Source organism: Nansenia antarctica, assembly GCF_963989245.1.
Source record: "Nansenia antarctica genome assembly, chromosome: 16".
Taxonomy (NCBI): Eukaryota; Metazoa; Chordata; class Actinopteri; order Argentiniformes; family Microstomatidae; genus Nansenia; species Nansenia antarctica.
The window spans coordinates 25,393,896-25,410,457 of NC_137686.1; the positions used below are offsets into that span (position 1 = coordinate 25,393,896).

At 48.4% G+C, this 16,562-nt stretch overlaps 3 protein-coding genes across 4 annotated transcripts; 1 reads left to right on the forward strand and 2 right to left on the reverse strand.

The window, feature by feature from the left end:
* Window positions 1-385: 385 nt before the first annotated feature.
* Window positions 386-4,294, reverse strand: LOC308172184 (dehydrogenase/reductase SDR family member 12-like; the record flags this gene model as incomplete). Its single annotated transcript, XM_080547094.1, has 10 exons — window positions 386-543; window positions 1,114-1,251; window positions 1,472-1,562; window positions 2,133-2,237; window positions 2,387-2,448; window positions 2,671-2,752; window positions 2,878-2,973; window positions 3,153-3,235; window positions 3,472-3,605; window positions 4,239-4,294. The coding sequence occupies 10 exons, from the start codon at window positions 4,292-4,294 to the stop codon at window positions 386-388; spliced, it is 1,005 nt and encodes a 334-aa protein (XP_080403220.1).
* A 714-nt stretch (window positions 4,295-5,008) lies between these two features.
* On the forward strand, window positions 5,009-11,930 carry ap1s3b (adaptor related protein complex 1 subunit sigma 3b). 2 transcript variants are annotated; one of them, XM_080546376.1, is made up of 5 exons: window positions 5,009-5,161; window positions 6,911-7,089; window positions 9,411-9,519; window positions 10,324-10,461; window positions 11,884-11,930. In XM_080546376.1, exons 1-5 carry the CDS (start codon window positions 5,159-5,161, stop codon window positions 11,917-11,919), a joined length of 465 nt encoding a protein of 154 aa, XP_080402502.1. In that variant the 5' UTR covers window positions 5,009-5,158; the 3' UTR covers window positions 11,920-11,930. The 2 variants fall into 2 exon arrangements, with proteins under 2 accessions (XP_080402502.1, XP_080402501.1); XM_080546375.1 differs by lacking the exon at window positions 11,884-11,930 and adding an exon at window positions 11,659-11,724.
* Window positions 11,931-13,764: 1,834 nt separating this feature from the next.
* Window positions 13,765-15,726, reverse strand: scg2b (secretogranin II b; the record flags this gene model as incomplete). The annotated part of the gene is made up of 1 exon (XM_080546486.1): window positions 13,765-15,726. One exon carries the CDS (start codon window positions 15,724-15,726, stop codon window positions 13,765-13,767), a length of 1,962 nt encoding a protein of 653 aa, XP_080402612.1.
* Window positions 15,727-16,562: the final 836 nt, after the last annotated feature.

Here is a 16,562-nt window from a genome sequence, read left to right on the forward strand (position 1 = left end):
CTCGCTAGTCAAGCCACAATATTGCAATGCAATGGATTCGGTGAGTAATCCCCACTACTACCTAGTTAGTCTGGCTTGACTAGCCAGTGTGTCATTGATTTTCAACAACGTTTGAAAATCATTTTCAGAATAAAAGTCTGAACATTTTGATTGGTTGCAGACTTGTTCCCTCTTTTACCAGCTGCTGTCCCATTTGAGAAGCTGTATGGGGGGGGGGGGGCTTTACACATTCTACAGGGCCGACTCCAACCATACTAAGCTGACAAGGACATTTTCCTTTCACATGATCCAGGACTGTATCGCTAACTATGTTGGGTGAGTGACCAGGCTAGCCTAGTACAGCTCAGTGTGGCTCTGCCGTGTGAAGGAGGAGGGGTAAGGCGAGTCATAGCGTCACAGCGATGGGGGCGCCGCTGAGTTGGGTCTCGGGGTGGGCCTGGGCTGTCTGGGCCAGGGACTCCAACCGGGTCATGAAGGTGCGGACCTCCTCCTTGGAGCTGTGGGTCCAGGCCAGGGGCAGGTGGGCCGGGACGGGCCTCCGATCTGGAACACACAACACAGCCTCTCATCTCCATGGCCCAGTTGTTCAAAACTTTTAATCTGGATCAAAATGATCCAGATTATTTTTTGCTACCCAGGATCAGATCTAGCTGGCTGATTTTGAGTCGTATTGGGGATATCAGCCAGCTCGATCTGATCCTGGATAGCAAAAAAGAACAAATGGCCGAGCTGCTTGATTTTTTGCACCAGGAGTGGCATAGTCATCCAACAGCAAAGTGGAAGACTGGTGGAGAGCACGCCAAGACGCATGGAAGCTGTGATTGAAAATCAGGGTTATTCCACCAAATATTGATTTCTAAACTCTTCCTAAGTTAAAACATCAATATTGTGTTGTTTAAAAATGAATATGAACTTGTTTTTTTTTTGCATTGGAATTTGGGAGAAATGTTGTCAGTAGTTTATAGAATAAAACAAGATTATTTTTACTCAAGCACATAACTAAAAATAGTAAAACCAGAGAAAATTATAATTTTGCATAGTGGTCTCTTATTTTTTTCCAGAGCTGTACACAAACACACACACACACACACTGTCTCTCTCTCTCTTGCCAACCTTGGAAGAACTGTCCGCTGACTGTTTTGCCAGCAGCCCTGGTCAGAGCCAGCCACACCACGGTGTCGGCCCCCTGCGGTGCACTCCTCAGCCTGTCCCCCATCATCTGGTGGAACTGAGGCATCGCTCTGGACACAGCTGGAGAGAGAGAGATGGGGTCAGAGTCAAAACTACAGAGTTTGAGAAGAGAGAGATTATGGGCTGTTCAATAGGGTAGAACGTTCAGACAGAATGTTTCAGACAATAAATATAGTTCTATTTCTATAGCACTCTCTATAGAAATGTGCAGGGAAAAATGTACAAATATTCTGTTTATAAATATTCAGAAATAATTGTGTGTGTGTGTGTGTGTGTGTACCTGGGGTATCGACCCAGCCCGGGTGCATCACAGAGAAGTGGATGGCTGGGTTGCATTTGGCCCATTCCTCTGTCAGCACCACCTGCTGCCTCTGCAGGGGAACAACACACACATATACACACACACATACACATAGACACACATAGACACACACACACACGCATACACACAGACACAAACACAGGCACACACATGGACACAGGCACACACAGACACAAACGCAGACGGACACAGGCACACACATGCGCACACACACACACACGCACGCACACACACGGACACACACATACACACGCACAAACCTCTGACTGGGCCATTGTTAATGTCCTGTGGCCAGGGGCGTAGGAGTACGGGGGGGAACAGGGGGGGCGTACCAGAGTCAATGCCCCTCTGGCAGACCCCCTATTAGCCTCGTCATTCGCTTCAATTATAAATGAAGATCACAGATTTTGTCTGTATCATTTTCTCAAAATTCACTAGGCATCCCCCCTCCCGGAACCCCTTAGCAAAATGTGTCCAGCTGACTCCTAAGCCCTTGACTCCTAGGCCCTTGACTCCTAGGCCCTTGACTCCTAGGCCCCTGACTCCCAGACCCTTGACTCCTTATCCCTTGCCTATAGGAGATCACTGATGGCAGGAGGCCTGGTCTCCTGTGCTCTACCTTGTTCTGGGCGTAGACCATGGTGCCGTCGTAGTAGCCTCTGTCAGCCTGGAGGTGGTCGGCGGAGAGCTTCTGGACCAGCATGCCCCCGGACGACACTGTGATCTGGGCAGGGCAGGAAGGCCAGAGGGCAAGGGGGTCAGTGGTGATGCACTGGAGCTCCATCAGAAGTCATGAGAACAATGTGTTGAGGGTTGTGTGTGCGTGTCTGTGTGTATGTGGGTGGGTGAGTTTGTGCGTGTGTGTGTACCCACCACTCTCGGATCACGGCTCTTCTGCAGTAGTGGAATGAGGCCCTGGGTGAGAATATACACTCCTTTGGGAGAGAGAGAGAGAGAGAGAGAGAGAGAGAGAGAGAGAGAGAGAGACAATCGTTTGTAATCCACGGGGGAATGATGTCGATCGGATTTCAAATCCGATTTCGGAAAGCGGCCGGTGTTGTACCGCCATGGACCGCAATACATTCCTGCAGGCTCCTGTTTCAAACCTAAAGGCTTATACAAGAGCCTATCGGTGGCCTGACCCAGGATGGCCTTACCCAGGGTGTTGGTAGCAAAGCTATTCTCCAGTCCTTGACCGTTCACTTCTCTCTTGCTTGCCATACACCCAGCGTTGTTAATCTGCCATAACAGAAAAAGACACACACACACACACACACCATATTCACTCAATAAATCAGTCAATGCTCACTTAACATTAGAGAATGGAGGGTGGGGTGGGTGGGGGGGTTGTCTGTGGCTCCTACCAGCACGTTGAGGGTCGGGTATTGCTTCTTGAAGGCTTCGGCAAATTCGGACACCTTGTGTGTCTCGGACAGGTCCAGAATGTGGATGTGTACTTCCTGCAACGAGAAGCGGTGTTGATGGCAGGGAGGCCTGACACTATCGCTGTCAACGGAGTTAATACACACACACACACACACACACACATGCACGTGCCCGCACACACACACACACACACACACACACACACGCCCGTGCTCACACACCCACACACACACACGCATACACCCACGCTTACCGTGTTCCTGGACTCCTTGACGATGTCTACCTTGGCATCCTCAGCTGTCTCCTTGTTCCGACACACCATGTGGACCGTACCACCTGGACACAAAACAGGGGGGGGGACGTCATCAGCAACAACAGCCCTAACCCTGAGACCTGCCCAGAAAACAACCCAATGTCATGAGTGGGTCAAGTAGAAGTGGGGAAAATAGGGGAGGGGAGGCGGGGGAGGGGGTGGGTTCAGTCCTAGATGACCCTATTACACTAATCCTAAACCTGGGGGTGGGACTATAACTCCTTATCGTCATGGCGACCAGGCCCAGACAGTAGGCTACCTCTCTTTGCAATGGCCATGGCGGTGGCTTTCCCAATGCCACTGTTGGCTCCGGTGATCAGGAAGGACCTTCCCACCACAGACACCTCCAGTTCCTTCGCCACGAAGCTCTTAGATGCAGCGTCATATCCGTTCCTATTGGGGAGGGGGGGCGGGGGGGGAGACATATTCAATCCATCAGCCTAGTCAATCAGTCCATCCAAATAACCATGAATTCAGCTAAAGATGTACTGAATGTCATCGCAAACTGTGGTAGAAAACTATATATATATAAATATATATTTTAAAAATTCTTGCAATTTTCTGTGATAATAATCTGGATTGGAGTTTGACCGTCTAGAATTCTTCTATCAGCTCTTTGAAAATCGGTTCAACTGTTGATCTGACTGACGACCTAAAATGACTAGGCACTCCATCTGTCAATGGAACTATTGTACTGTGAGTGAAAAGAGGGTTTGTGTGTGCGTGTGTGTGTGTGTGTGTGAGTGTGTGTCTGGTACTGCAAGTGCCATACAGTGATCTGTGATATCCTTCTGAATAAACATGAAGGATGTCCCATACTGTACCATTCTTATCATGAGCTGCTGAATAGAAAAAAGTTACAATAAACAGAAGCACAGAGGGACACACAATATACATTTAAGAAGCCCAGTCCTTAACAATATACAGTTAACACTATTGCCATGACTTTGTAAACAATTCCTGTTATTATTTGACAGCAACATACAATAGAAAAAGCAGTCACATCTAAACAGTTCCTTTACTCACCTTGTGTATTCGTGGATCCCTTTAAAAAACCAGATCAAATTGCGATACAGAGACATGATTGCTTTTCATGTTCAAGTGCTCCTCATCCAGCAGCGCCTCTCAAGCATTGCTCTGAAATAGGCTCCTGACCAGCCCAGACCTCTGTGACAGACACACGTCACATGTGCAAATCAATGAGTTCAGTGTCAGGGCGCAGTGCTGCCTCTAGCGCCACAAACGAGAACAACACACGCACTTCATAAAAACTCAATCGTTCAAATAATCTTGAGGCGTCTAGTATATTTGGAAATAAAATGTGCGAAATGTTTTTTTTTTTTACTGACGATGTTGGTTGGTGTTCAGGACAGGTGATGGTTTGATTGATCAAATGATACCTTCTGCAAACAGGTGCACCTCAAGTCCCCCACGACCAATCCAGCAGCAGAGAAGCGATGACGCGCGGGGGTGTGTCCCTCTGGGAATGGTCTGGAAGGGAGGGAGGGAGGGAGGGAGGGAGGGAGTGGAAGGGAGGGGAAGGGAGGGAGGGAGGGGAGGGGAGGGGAGGGGAGGGGAGGGGAGGGGAGGGAGGGGAGGGAGGGAGGGGAGGGAGGGAGGGAGGGAGGGAGGGAGGGAGGGAGGGAGGGAGGGAGGGAGGGAGGGAGGGAGGGAGGGAGGGAGGGAGGGAGGGAGGGAGGGAGGGAGGGAGGGAGGGAGGGAGGGAGGGAGGGAGGGAGGGAGGGTCGGTCGGTCTGGAAGGGGGAGGGAGGGAGGAGGAGTTCACCAACTTTTGTCGACGGAGTCGGAGCGATCATTCCGAAGACGACTAGCAATGCTCTCTCCCGAGTCTCTCCGCGCACCGTGCGAGGTTTAAAGTGTTTTATTTTATTATTATAGATTTGTTTATTTGACAACAACCCCGGATCGACGCTTATACCCTCAAGATGGTGAGTTGGTGTAACTGTGTGCAGGTGAACGACCCCGCGACTGAGTCAGACTTTCCAAACGGTGACACGGTGGCACCTGTCGCATACATTACCTACCTGCTGTTTGTTTGCACAGTCAGATCCAACTTTACCTAGGTCGATAACCGAGTAAGAAAACCTGTTCTGTCATTTTGTGCGTATATGAGTGCATTTGGAAGAGTTATGTGCGTATGTATGACTGAGTGCGTTTGGTGTTGAAGCTCCAGTCGGAAGTAAGGTGTGCATTTCCTCAACCTACCAGTCCACCAAGAGAAACAGGTTTCGTCCCCTGGCTGTGTCGCCCTGCTGGTGAGGTGACACCGCTGCCCTTGTGGCATTGGAGCCTTTTGTCACGAGTGTTTGCCTACCTGTTACAGTGGTACACGTATGCGTACACATATACATGAAAGAAAGAACTCTATTGTAATGACAAGTCGTGATGTTAGAATTATAAGGTTCTATCTCCATTTTTGGTAAAAATTGAGTTTTGTTTTACATAATCTGATCCATTAGGTGTTTATTATTGCCTGTGTGGTGTTATTTTTTTAAATGTTGACATTTTTGAGTTAGTAATTCATAAAATACAAAGGTTCCATCTCACAGAACATAATGGAATGTAAAAACGTTGACGCTCAATATCTCTGAACTGCCCTAAACGGAGATAGAACCTTATCATTCTAAACGGAGATAGAACCTTATCATTCTAAACGGAGATAGAACCTTATCATTCTAAACGGAGATAGAACCTTCTCATTCTTAGCTTTGTTTGTTGCGCACCTAACATATTATGAAGCCAGGGTGTCGCTGGCTGCAGCTCGGGTGACAACAACCCTGGACAGCCAGGCACATCCGCAGTGAGACGTGGCCCAGACATCTTTGTCATTCGAGCTCCTTTGAAGTCAACAATGGGAGGAAGATGAAATCAGAGAAACTGTGTTGCAGCCGTTCTCTCGTCCTCAAAAGGAATGAAGAGTCTGACATCCAGCCGAACAAAGCAAGGAAACACACTTTCCAAACATTAACATTGTTTTGTTTTCTCTTCGAAAACAAAACAGCAGCAACAGTTGGATTGGATTTCACTCTATCCCTCCCCTCCCCCTCCTTCTGTACCTCTATCTCTTCCCACCACCTCACTCTCTTTGTCTTTTGGTTGTGATATTAGGTTAGTGGAGTTACTCTTTAATGGAAAGTGCTGATACAGGCCCCCGTACTGTACCTCTGACTCCAGGGACGAGATAGTTAATGAAGACAAACAAACCAAACCTTGTTTTATTTGCACATCAATCAATGAATCAATCATTGTTTGGAATGTGGTATTTACAAACACCCCCTCCCCCCGCGCGCGTGCCCCCGCCCCTCAGGGCACAGGGTCAGCCTTTTCTCGGTGCACCTGGAGCAGTTAAGGGGGGTTAAGTGCCTTGCTCAAGGGCACAACGGCAGTGGTAGGCACCTTAGATATGATGCCAGCAACCCTCCAGTCACCAGCTCATATCCGGCTCCCTCCGGGGGTGGGGATCGAACCAACAACCTTCCGTTTGCTGGCCGGCAAAGAGTGACTCAGACTGAGGTGTGTGTGTGTGTGTGTGTGTGTGTGTGTGTGTGTGTCTGTGTGTCTGTGTGTCTGTGTGTCTGTGTCTGTGTGTGTGTGTCTGTGTGTGTGTGTGTGTGTCTCTGTGTGTGTCTGTGTCTCTGTGTGTGTGTGTGTGTGTGTGTTCGTTCTCTCCCCGTCAGATGCATTTCCTGCTGCTCTTCAGCCGCCAGGGGAAGCTCCGCCTCCAGAAGTGGTTCACGCCCATCACCGACAGAGAGAAGAAGAAGATCGTCCGGGACATGACCACCATGGTGTTGGCACGGAAACCGCGCTCCTGCAACTTCATGCACTGGAGCGACCTGAAGATCGTCTACAAGAGGTGGGGGAGAGCCTTTCTGATACGATCATCTGACTACTGCTGTCTCTTTCTCTCTCTCACACCCATCTTCATCTCTCTCTCTCTCTCTCTCTCACATCTTCATCTCTCTCTCTCTCTCTCTCTCTCTAGATCAGGGGTGGGCAATTATTTTTCCCAGGGGGCCAAATGAGCAACTGAAAATATTTTGGAGGGCCGGGCCAAAATTCCGAACTCAATTATGCATAATATACATTTTATTTCTATATAAAAAGCAGTAAATGGCATTGTTTTGACCGCTGGTAAGAGTGTATGTTATTATTTGGCAATTAAAAGGTGAGGTTAGCTTTCAAAAATATCATTTATTCAAATAGAATTTCAACACTGCAGGTAAAGGGAGAGGAAAACAGCTGCATTTCATCCTCAACCTTTTTGAAATCTTGAAAACGCCTTGAAAATGCATCATGCAGTGCTCCTAACATGGATGAGTACCTGTGCCGGTGATCAGCTGATGGTTTGACTTCTTTCAGGGTTTTCATGTGTTTGAGATTGTTGCTGCCTAGTTGCCTTGAAATGAATTGCAACTTTGTCATGAAGGCTTTCACATGGCTATGCATTTCATGAACAAAAAGGCCCTTGCCCTGCAGTTGTGTGTTCAGTTCATTCATCATTGCAGTCACATCAACAGCAAATGATAAATCTGCCATCCAGTCCTCATCAGACAGCTCTGGGATGGTTTTGCCTTTCATCTCACAAAACTCCTTTATCTCTGATTTCAGAACCCAAAACCTTTTTAGCACTTTGCCCAGGCTGAGCCATCTGACAGCTGTCCGGTACCTGACATCACCATGTTCGCTCTCTTGCTCCTCCAATAGTGAAACAAACTGCCTGTGATTTAATGCTCGCGCTCTGATGAAATTAACTGTTGTAGTAACAACATCAACCACATGGCTAAGTTTTAGCACTGACTTGCACAACGCTTGCTGATGAATAATACAATGTATAAACACCAATTTCTGCTCTGCGTTGAGTTCACTCACTTTATCTTGCATTCTTTTCAAAAGCCCAAAATTTTTCCCTGTCAAATTCGGACATCCATCCGTAGTGACACCTGCCAGTCTGTCCCATTCGAGTCCCAGTTTGTCCATGCATGCGTTGACCTCGGTGAACAGATCACTCCCCGTTGTGGTTCCTTTCATTGGCCGGATTGCTGCCAGCTCCTCCGTAAGCTTGAAGTCGCGCGTTTTATACTAATATAAAAATTAGTAGTCCATATTTGTTTGAAAGTTCTGCGTTCGGCATCCACTTTCCTCTTTTTGGCATAAGCCGACATTTTCGCATTTTTCAGGGGTGACAAGGAAGGTAGACAGTTCAGGGGTGACACGGAAGGAAGACAGGTTGTCAATCACACGCATTTCACGTGCACGATTGCGTGCACTGTGAGAATAAATGGGCTTCAAAATAAAAGCAATGCGGTTTTAGTCCACCCATGAGATAATTAGAAAATATAATATATAATAATAATAATAATCTTTTCTTTTTTTTTTAAATGTATTTTCTAATTATCATGTAATCTTTCGCGGGCGGTCAGAATCATCTGGCGGGACGTATTTGGCCCGCGGGCCGTACAATGCCCAGGTCTGCTCTAGATAAATAACATCCCCCCTAATTCTCTCTCTCTCTCTCTCTCTCACACACATCTTCATCTCTCTCTCTCTCTCTCTCTAGATAGATACCATCCCCTACTTCTCTCTCTCTGTCTAGATAGATAACATCCCCTACTTCTCTATCTTTAGGTATGCCAGCTTATAGTATGACCTGTCCAACTGCCTGTCCCTCCATCTATGGTAGATGCCAATGAAACAGACATCAAGTGGTTGCAAACAGTCCCCCCGCGATTTGACTTGCTTCCTCTGGGCCCTGATGTTAAACCAGCTACGCTAACGAAGAAGCTAGCCATTGGACAGCGTGCGTGGGGGTGTTGCCATCTCAACCCGGTTACACTAAGTGGGATCCTTGGGACGACCCTACCCATAACCCTGTAATCCAAGCCTTCATCACCTCTCCTCCCACCGATAGCTCTCTCTCTCACCTCCTCTCCCCTCCCACCGATAGCTCTCTCTCTCACCTCCCCTCCCCTCCCACCTATCGCTCTCTCTATCACCTCCCCTCCCCTCCCACTGATAGCTCTCTCTATTACCTCCCCTCCCCTCCCACGTATCGCTCTCTGTATCACCTCCCCTCCCCTCCCACCTATTGCTCTCTCTGTCAACTCCCCTCCCTCCTCCTGTTGTAGTATTTCATCACCCTCTCTGTCCTCCACCCCCCCCCCCCCTCTCCTCCAGGTACGCCAGCCTGTACTTCTGTCTGGGTCTGGAGGACGGGGAGAACGAGCTCCTGGCTCTGGAGGTGCTGCATCGCTACGTGGAGCTGCTGGACAAGTACTTTGGCAACGTAAGAGGAGACGCGCGTCTCTGAAATACCCCTCTGTCTGTCTTCTCTTCTTTCACTTGCTGCGTGTGCGTGTGCGTGTGTGTGTGTGTGTGTCTCGTCAATGTAAGACGCCTAATCCTGCTAATGAAGCTTATCGAATTGTATTGTATCTCACACCTCCCTCTGCTCTGCTCTGGGCTGTGGCTGGCTTCCATCTCTCTCTCTCTCTGTCTCTGTCTCTCTGTCTCTCTCTCTGTGTCTCTCTCTCTGTCTCTCTCTCTCTCACTGTCTCTCTCTATCTATCTCTCTCTCTATGTCTCTCTCTCTCTCTGTCTCTCTCTCTCTCTCTCTGTCTCTCTCTCTCTCTCTCTCTCTGTCTCTCTGTCTCTCTCTCTCTCTGTCTCTCTCTGTCTCTCTCTCTCTCACTGTCTCTCTCTCTCTGTCTCTCTCTCTCTCTCTCTCTCTCTCTGTCTCTCTCTCTGTCTCTCTCTCACTGTCTCTCTCTCTCTATCGCTCTCTCTCTGTCTCTCTCTCTCTCTCTCTCTCTCTGTCTCTGTCTCTCTCTCTCTCACTGTCTCTCTCTCTCTCTCTTTTATTTTTTTGTTCTCTCTTCTCTTGTACTTTATCCACGTATTATTCCCAAAGCTACAACTAACAATGTACTGCTTGTCTGAAGCTTTGTAATATATCCATTTTGGAGGTCAGATTTTTATCTGTGATTAAACTATAAAGTAACCCTGGGCCTAGACTCCCCGAAGAGCCAAGTCGTGACTTGTCATTTGTAGCGTTCGTGGGGACATTGATATGGTCGTATTCCCTCGTCAGGTGTGTGAGCTGGACATCATCTTCAACTTTGAGAAGGCTTACTTCATCCTGGACGAGTTCCTATTGGGCGGCGAGGTGCAGGAGACGTCCAAACAGATAGTGGCCGGCTGCATCGAGTCCTCGGACATGCTGCAGGAGGTGAGACACACACACACACACACACACACATATATACACACACACACACATACACACACACATACACATATACACACACACTTACACACTCTCCTACAATTCACCACAGAGTCAGGTTCAAGGAGATTGTTGTGTTGCAGGCGGAGTGAAAGCGCATAGATGTCGCTGCTGTGGATGCTGTTGTTGTGGAATGGGTTTACGCATAATGTTGGTGTGGTGTACTAACACTGTTGTCATAGATTGTGATTAGTAGTTATTCCTGTCCTCTTTTTACAAAGTTCTGAGTACTCGGCTTTTTGGTATGGTTTGAGTCGGACTGCAGGGAGTGTGTGTGGCTAACTTCGGTGTTAGCCACACACACAGTGTCGGTATGGGTCGGACGGACAGTGGTGCCGAGTGAGTCTGTGGGGGTGTCGCCTCTTCTGTGTCAGAGCTAATAGGCTTCTTCTCAGGATGAGTAGACCCGTATTAGCTGTGCTCTTGTGTGTGGGGACCACTCTCTCTCTCTCTCTCTCTCTCTCTGCCCCCTCATCTGTCTCCCTCTCGCCCTCTCTCTTTCCCCTGCTCTCTCTCTCTCTCTCCCTGCTCTCTCTCTCTCTCTCGCCCTCTCTCTCTCTCCCCAACTGTCTGTCTCTCTCTCTGTCTCTCTCTCTCTGCCCCCTCATCTGTCTCTCTCTCCCTCTCTCTGTCTCTCTCTCTCTCTCTCCCTGCTCTGTCTCTCTCTCTTTCTCTCTCTGCCCCCTCATCTCTCTCTTTCCCTCTCACTCTCGCCCTCTCTCTCTCTCTCCCCGCTCTCTCTCTCTCTCTCTCTCTGCCCCCTCATCTGTCTGTCTGTCTCTCTCTCTCTCTCTCTCTCTCTCTCTCTCTCTCTCTCTCTCTCTCTCTCTCTCTCTCGCTCAATGACTGAGCGACAGAAAGACAGATTGGATTATCCGTAGTGAGTGTTGCTTCAGGTCCGGGGCTTCAGCAGACGCCAAAGGGGCTTGTCTCTTTGACTGTAGACCTGCACCTATCACTAGTACTAGGCATCGCGTTAGACGGGCGTTTTTTTCCCCCTCTTGCTTCCTGTCTTTCTCTCTCTCTCTCTCTCTCTCTCTCTGTGCTCCTCCAGATAAATGCCGTGTATACTCTTAATCTTAGTGCACTGCTCTTCACACTGTAGCATCACCATTGATTGTCGTCATTATATCGCTTCAGGGAGAATGCCTGAAAGAGTGGTATGATGTGGAGCTGTTTGGAGGGCCTTGAATATGGACAGAAAGGTTAGAGGCTACCCTTGTGTTAGTTAACCCCCGTCTTCAACTGTCCCTTACTGTGTTCTTCACCCGTGTGTTCTAGAAGTGTGAGAGTGGATATTTTTTTTCATTGAGTTTATGATAACCAGCGCTGTTGTTTCACACGAGTCCATCTCTGTCCTCCTAGACCATGGAGGAATACATGAGCAAACCTGCCTTCTAACTCTGGGGGGGGGGAAAAACGGGATTGGGAAGGAACACGCGCTGGGGGAACGTTCCGGAAAACAGGAATTCTTGGATGTACCCTGGACACGGAAATGGAATGAAGTGGAATTCTACTGCCCTCAGTCAGGGTTGCGGCGAATTCCTTCAGTCCAGGAAGTGTTTTAAAACCTAATTCCAGATGTTGTTATTTTCCAATGGACAGTAATTCTACTGTGTGAAGAACACAAACACAGTCGAGTAGGTGACTATTGGAACATACGGTCAGTATATCCAGATATCCAGGCGTTTGTATTGAAAAGGTATTGTAAATTAATACCCTTAGTTACCGAATTAGAATTCAATTCACTTCCTTAATTGATGGAATTAAAATGGAATTCGCCTCAACCCTGACAGCTGTGGTACTGAAGTACTATCTCCTGAGATAAAAATGAAGTTAAATGGAAGTTTTCCTTCTGTAAGTGGGGAAATGTTGTTATAATTACCAAAAATGTAACCTCAATGTAGAGTGTTCTATCTAAATTATCCCATAATGTCAATCATAGATGCACTATGCGGTTATGACAATCACGACAACCTATTACCCCAAAGTGCTTTTCAATCAGTAGGCTACTCATTGATTTATTTAAAAATTATGTTGTATTTAATGCTATATTAAAGTTGAATAAGTGCCTTTCTACAATGTTTTACTGACGTTGTGTTTTGAATGTGTCTGTATCTTATCCTGGGCGGGAACCACAGCTCTATTGGAAGGGATCGTTTTTTGTTTTTGTTTTGTTTTTATAAAAGAGCAATTTGTGATGTTTAAGACTGATTAAAATGTGTATTTTGATAATACAACTTTGTCATGTGTTGGGTCATGTTCACCATGAGTTGACGTGTACCAATGTCCAAGGTGCCGAACTTAAACAATCGAACCAGTAGGCTACACGGTCCACACACCCATATGAAAAGGTCGACATTTTTATCTGTAAAATTGCAATCTGCAGTCATAGATCACCAGGCAATCACTTGAAGCCCTACCTTGAAACGTTGTCACTGTGTTGTTTATTGTTTTTCATTTATAATATTTTAATTGAGCTTGAAGATGCATTATGAAGTGCATGATCATACTGGAAGTAGTCATTAGAAGATGGGTAGGCGGCATATAGCCATGAAGTGATGCACATGGTCAGCAACAATACTCAAATAGGCTGTGGCGTCCAAGCGATGATTAATTGGTATGAACGGAGCAAAGTGTGCCAAGAAAACACTCCCCACACCCTTCCACCACCTGAATGAATGAGACGGTGCGCAGCTGTTTCTAAAGTACGCAGTGAGTGTAGCCTACACGTCAGTGTTCAACCATTAGTGTTAACAGGATTGTAGTAGTAGTATGTGTTTTATAATAAGTCAACAGAACGCAGGAAGAAGAAAAATAATACCGCTAATGCTTTATTTATCTCTGAGTCGTCACACATTATTGAACACGTACAAAATGGTTTAAAAATGAGCATATATAGCACAACAACCTATAGGGTCCAACAATTACAGAGCTTGCAGCATGAGGGTTGGAAGGCATAGGCGACAGTCTGACTCTCCAGGTCAGTGAATCATTTTCATAATGTAACAATATCGGAAACCCACAAACCCAGATAATATCACAACACACACTCGCCCCCCCCAGCCCCGCACACTGATATAGGTCATATTATATATATTTCATGTCATATATACAAATGTTATGTAAACTAGAATACGTCCACCAAACTGGTTATTTTTGAGATAGTATAAACATGACTTCATATTCATTTCATAGGAGTGTTTTGTTGTTGTTGTAGTTGTTGTTGTTGTTGTTGTCGTCTGTCTACATCCCACCGACTGGTTTTCCGTGATGCTCCTTCTCCTCCTCTCCCGCGGTCTGTGGAGCCGTCGTTTCCACCGTGATCTCATCTTTCAGCTGTCTCTCTGTGGGCTCCACCATCATCTCATCCTGTCCTGTCTCCGAATCGGTCTCTCTCTTCGCCGGCGCGCCTTTTTCAGTGTCCTCCACTACTTGATCGAAGTAATCTTTCACCGCCTGTTCGTAAAGCTCGTAGGGGAACTGTCCCGTGTTCATCATCTGCGCCTGGGTGTCGCGCTTGGCAATGGTGTTGGTGCTCGCCGGGTACTGAGTTAACATTTTGGCCGCCAGGAAGGTCGCCAGTTCGTCCTCGTCCACCGTGTCACTGTCGTAGTCAGCGACGTGCCTCTTCTTCTTCAGGGGCATCTTGTTGAGCTCCGACAAGAAGAGGTTCTCTCGTCGGCCAGAAGAGGCAGAAGGGACTTTAACTGGAGCCGCCGGTGGTGCCGCTGGAGGAACTCCCGCTGGAGCGGACCCCGGGGGGGCTGCCACCCTGGCCGGAGCAGAGGCACCCTTAAACGGCCTCTGCTGTCTCACGGGATACTCGTTGCTGATGGTCTCCACCCCGATGATGTTCAGAAAGTCCTCTCTGTCCATGTCCTGGTGGGGAGCGTTTTTAACCGGCATTCTGCGGCTGTAATATCGGACCCTATTAGGGGGAGGTTTGCTGGTCCTGTAGCGGGCTGATGATGGGGCTTGAGGCTGGAGTTTCCTATACTCTTCGGTGATCAGCATGTCGATGAGGTCCTCCGGGGGGATGTGGAGCTTCAGGGAGATCTCCAGCAGCTCGTTCACCGCCCGGGGGTCGATGAGGGAGTGGCGGATCAGTCTCTTCCTCTGCTCCCCGGCTCTGCTATCCCTCTTCTGCGTCTGGTGGTCGCTCATCTCCAGGATCTTCAACAGGTAGAAGTCCACCAGTTTGGTCTGGTCGTCCTCGGGGGGGTCTTCTTTATCCTGGCTGGTGGCAGCCCCCCGTCGCTGCATACCGGCGTCTCCCGCCTCCTCTTCCTCTTCCTCATAATCCTCATCATAGTTATCCTCCTCCCCCAGGCCCCTGTCGAACTCCTCGTGACTCCCGTTGACCACCTCCTCCGTCTCCACCTTCTCCTCCACGGGGATCCACTCCTCCTCTCCACCCGCCACGTCCTCGTAGGCCAGGTTGCCCAGGTTGAACATGTCCATGTCATCTTCGTCGTCGTCATCGTCGAAGATGCCTCGCTTCTGGAGGCCGTTGGTGGTGGAGGACATCCTCCCCAGCTCTTCGAAGATGGAGCGCAGGTTGGCGAGGCTCTGAGGGGTGTACTGCGCCTCGTCCAGGTCCTCCGTGGCCCGCTTGTAGGCGTCACGGTTCTCCTCGTCCTCGAACATCAGCGGGTATTTCTTGTGCGGCCTCGGGAAGCTCTCTCCCGCTACGCTCACGGGGATGGCGGGTGGTGCCGAGTGGTGCCGGTGGGCGCGACGGTCGTTCCCGGGCACTGGAGGAGGAGCGGGCTTGAGCGAGTCTCTGCCCGACTGTTCCTGGAGGGTCCTGAGCAGGGCTCTCACCAGTTGCTCGGCCGGGATGTCCTGCTGCCTCTGGGCCGGCGGGGGGGGTGCCTGGCGTTCCGGGGGCGCAGCGCCCTGGTCCTGGAGCGAAGCGAGCTGGAGGAGGACACGGAACTTGTCCACCTGGTCGTGATCCGTGGTGGGCTTCTCTCTCGCCCCGTCCTGACCCCGCTGCTTCAGACTCTCGATGTACTCCAGGGCTTTGACCATGTCGGAGCTGGGTGGGAGATAGGAGGTTTCGGGGCGCCTGTCCTCACTCTCCTCTCCTCGGAACCTGTGGTGACGGGGCAGGGACGCGCCCTGCCGGACGCACGCACAGAGGAGGAGGGCGAGGAGGAGCACGGTTCCTCCCGTGGGCAACTTTGGGTGTGAGAGCAGCATCATATCGCCTGAAAGACAGAAAGAGAAAGAGGAAGTATCGGTTAACGGACATGGTGTGCCTGCACCATCTTTCCACAACGAATCAAATCCTGCTTTTTTTTAACACTTTTTTTTTTTTTTTTTTTTTTTTTTTTTTTTTACTTATAATTTTGTGTCAACGTGATTAGGCTATATTAGGCTATCCATACAGAGACGAGAGGTGGGTTGCTTGGAACAACAAGAGCTGTTCTGAGCTTTAATAAATTCATCTGTTTTTCCAGCGACTTGCCCAGATCACTGGATGAGTCACTGCTCGTTGTCAGGGCAACACATCGCTTCGGGCTGCCGTTCGCAAAACCCCCCTTGATCTGAATTAAATCGATATGAAACCAGGTGCGGATATAATATAACCAAGTGGATACAGCCTAATCTAATCCATTCTCCTTTCATTATATTATCATGCATAGGGCAGTTGTGTAGCATGCATCAGAAGTAAACACTGCACAATCAGTTTCTAAAATCTATTCAAGACGACTGTTAAAAATCAGGCTATATGAATCGTTATGAGATAATAAAACCATATAAAATCAGCGAATGCAAGATAATAGAAGCGAAGTAAACACTGCACAATCAGTTTCTAAAATCTATTCAAGACGACTGTTCATAGCCTAAAAATCAGGCTTTATGAATCGTTATGAGATAATAAAACCATATAAAATCAGCGAATGCAAACTAATAGATGTTAAAGACACGTTGTAAAAGCGCATAATGATAATAATCTCCGTGCTTACCTTCGGCAACCAGCTCAGACGACAGTCGTGGACGTGTGGAGCATCTCTGTGTGGTTCTGTCTTCAG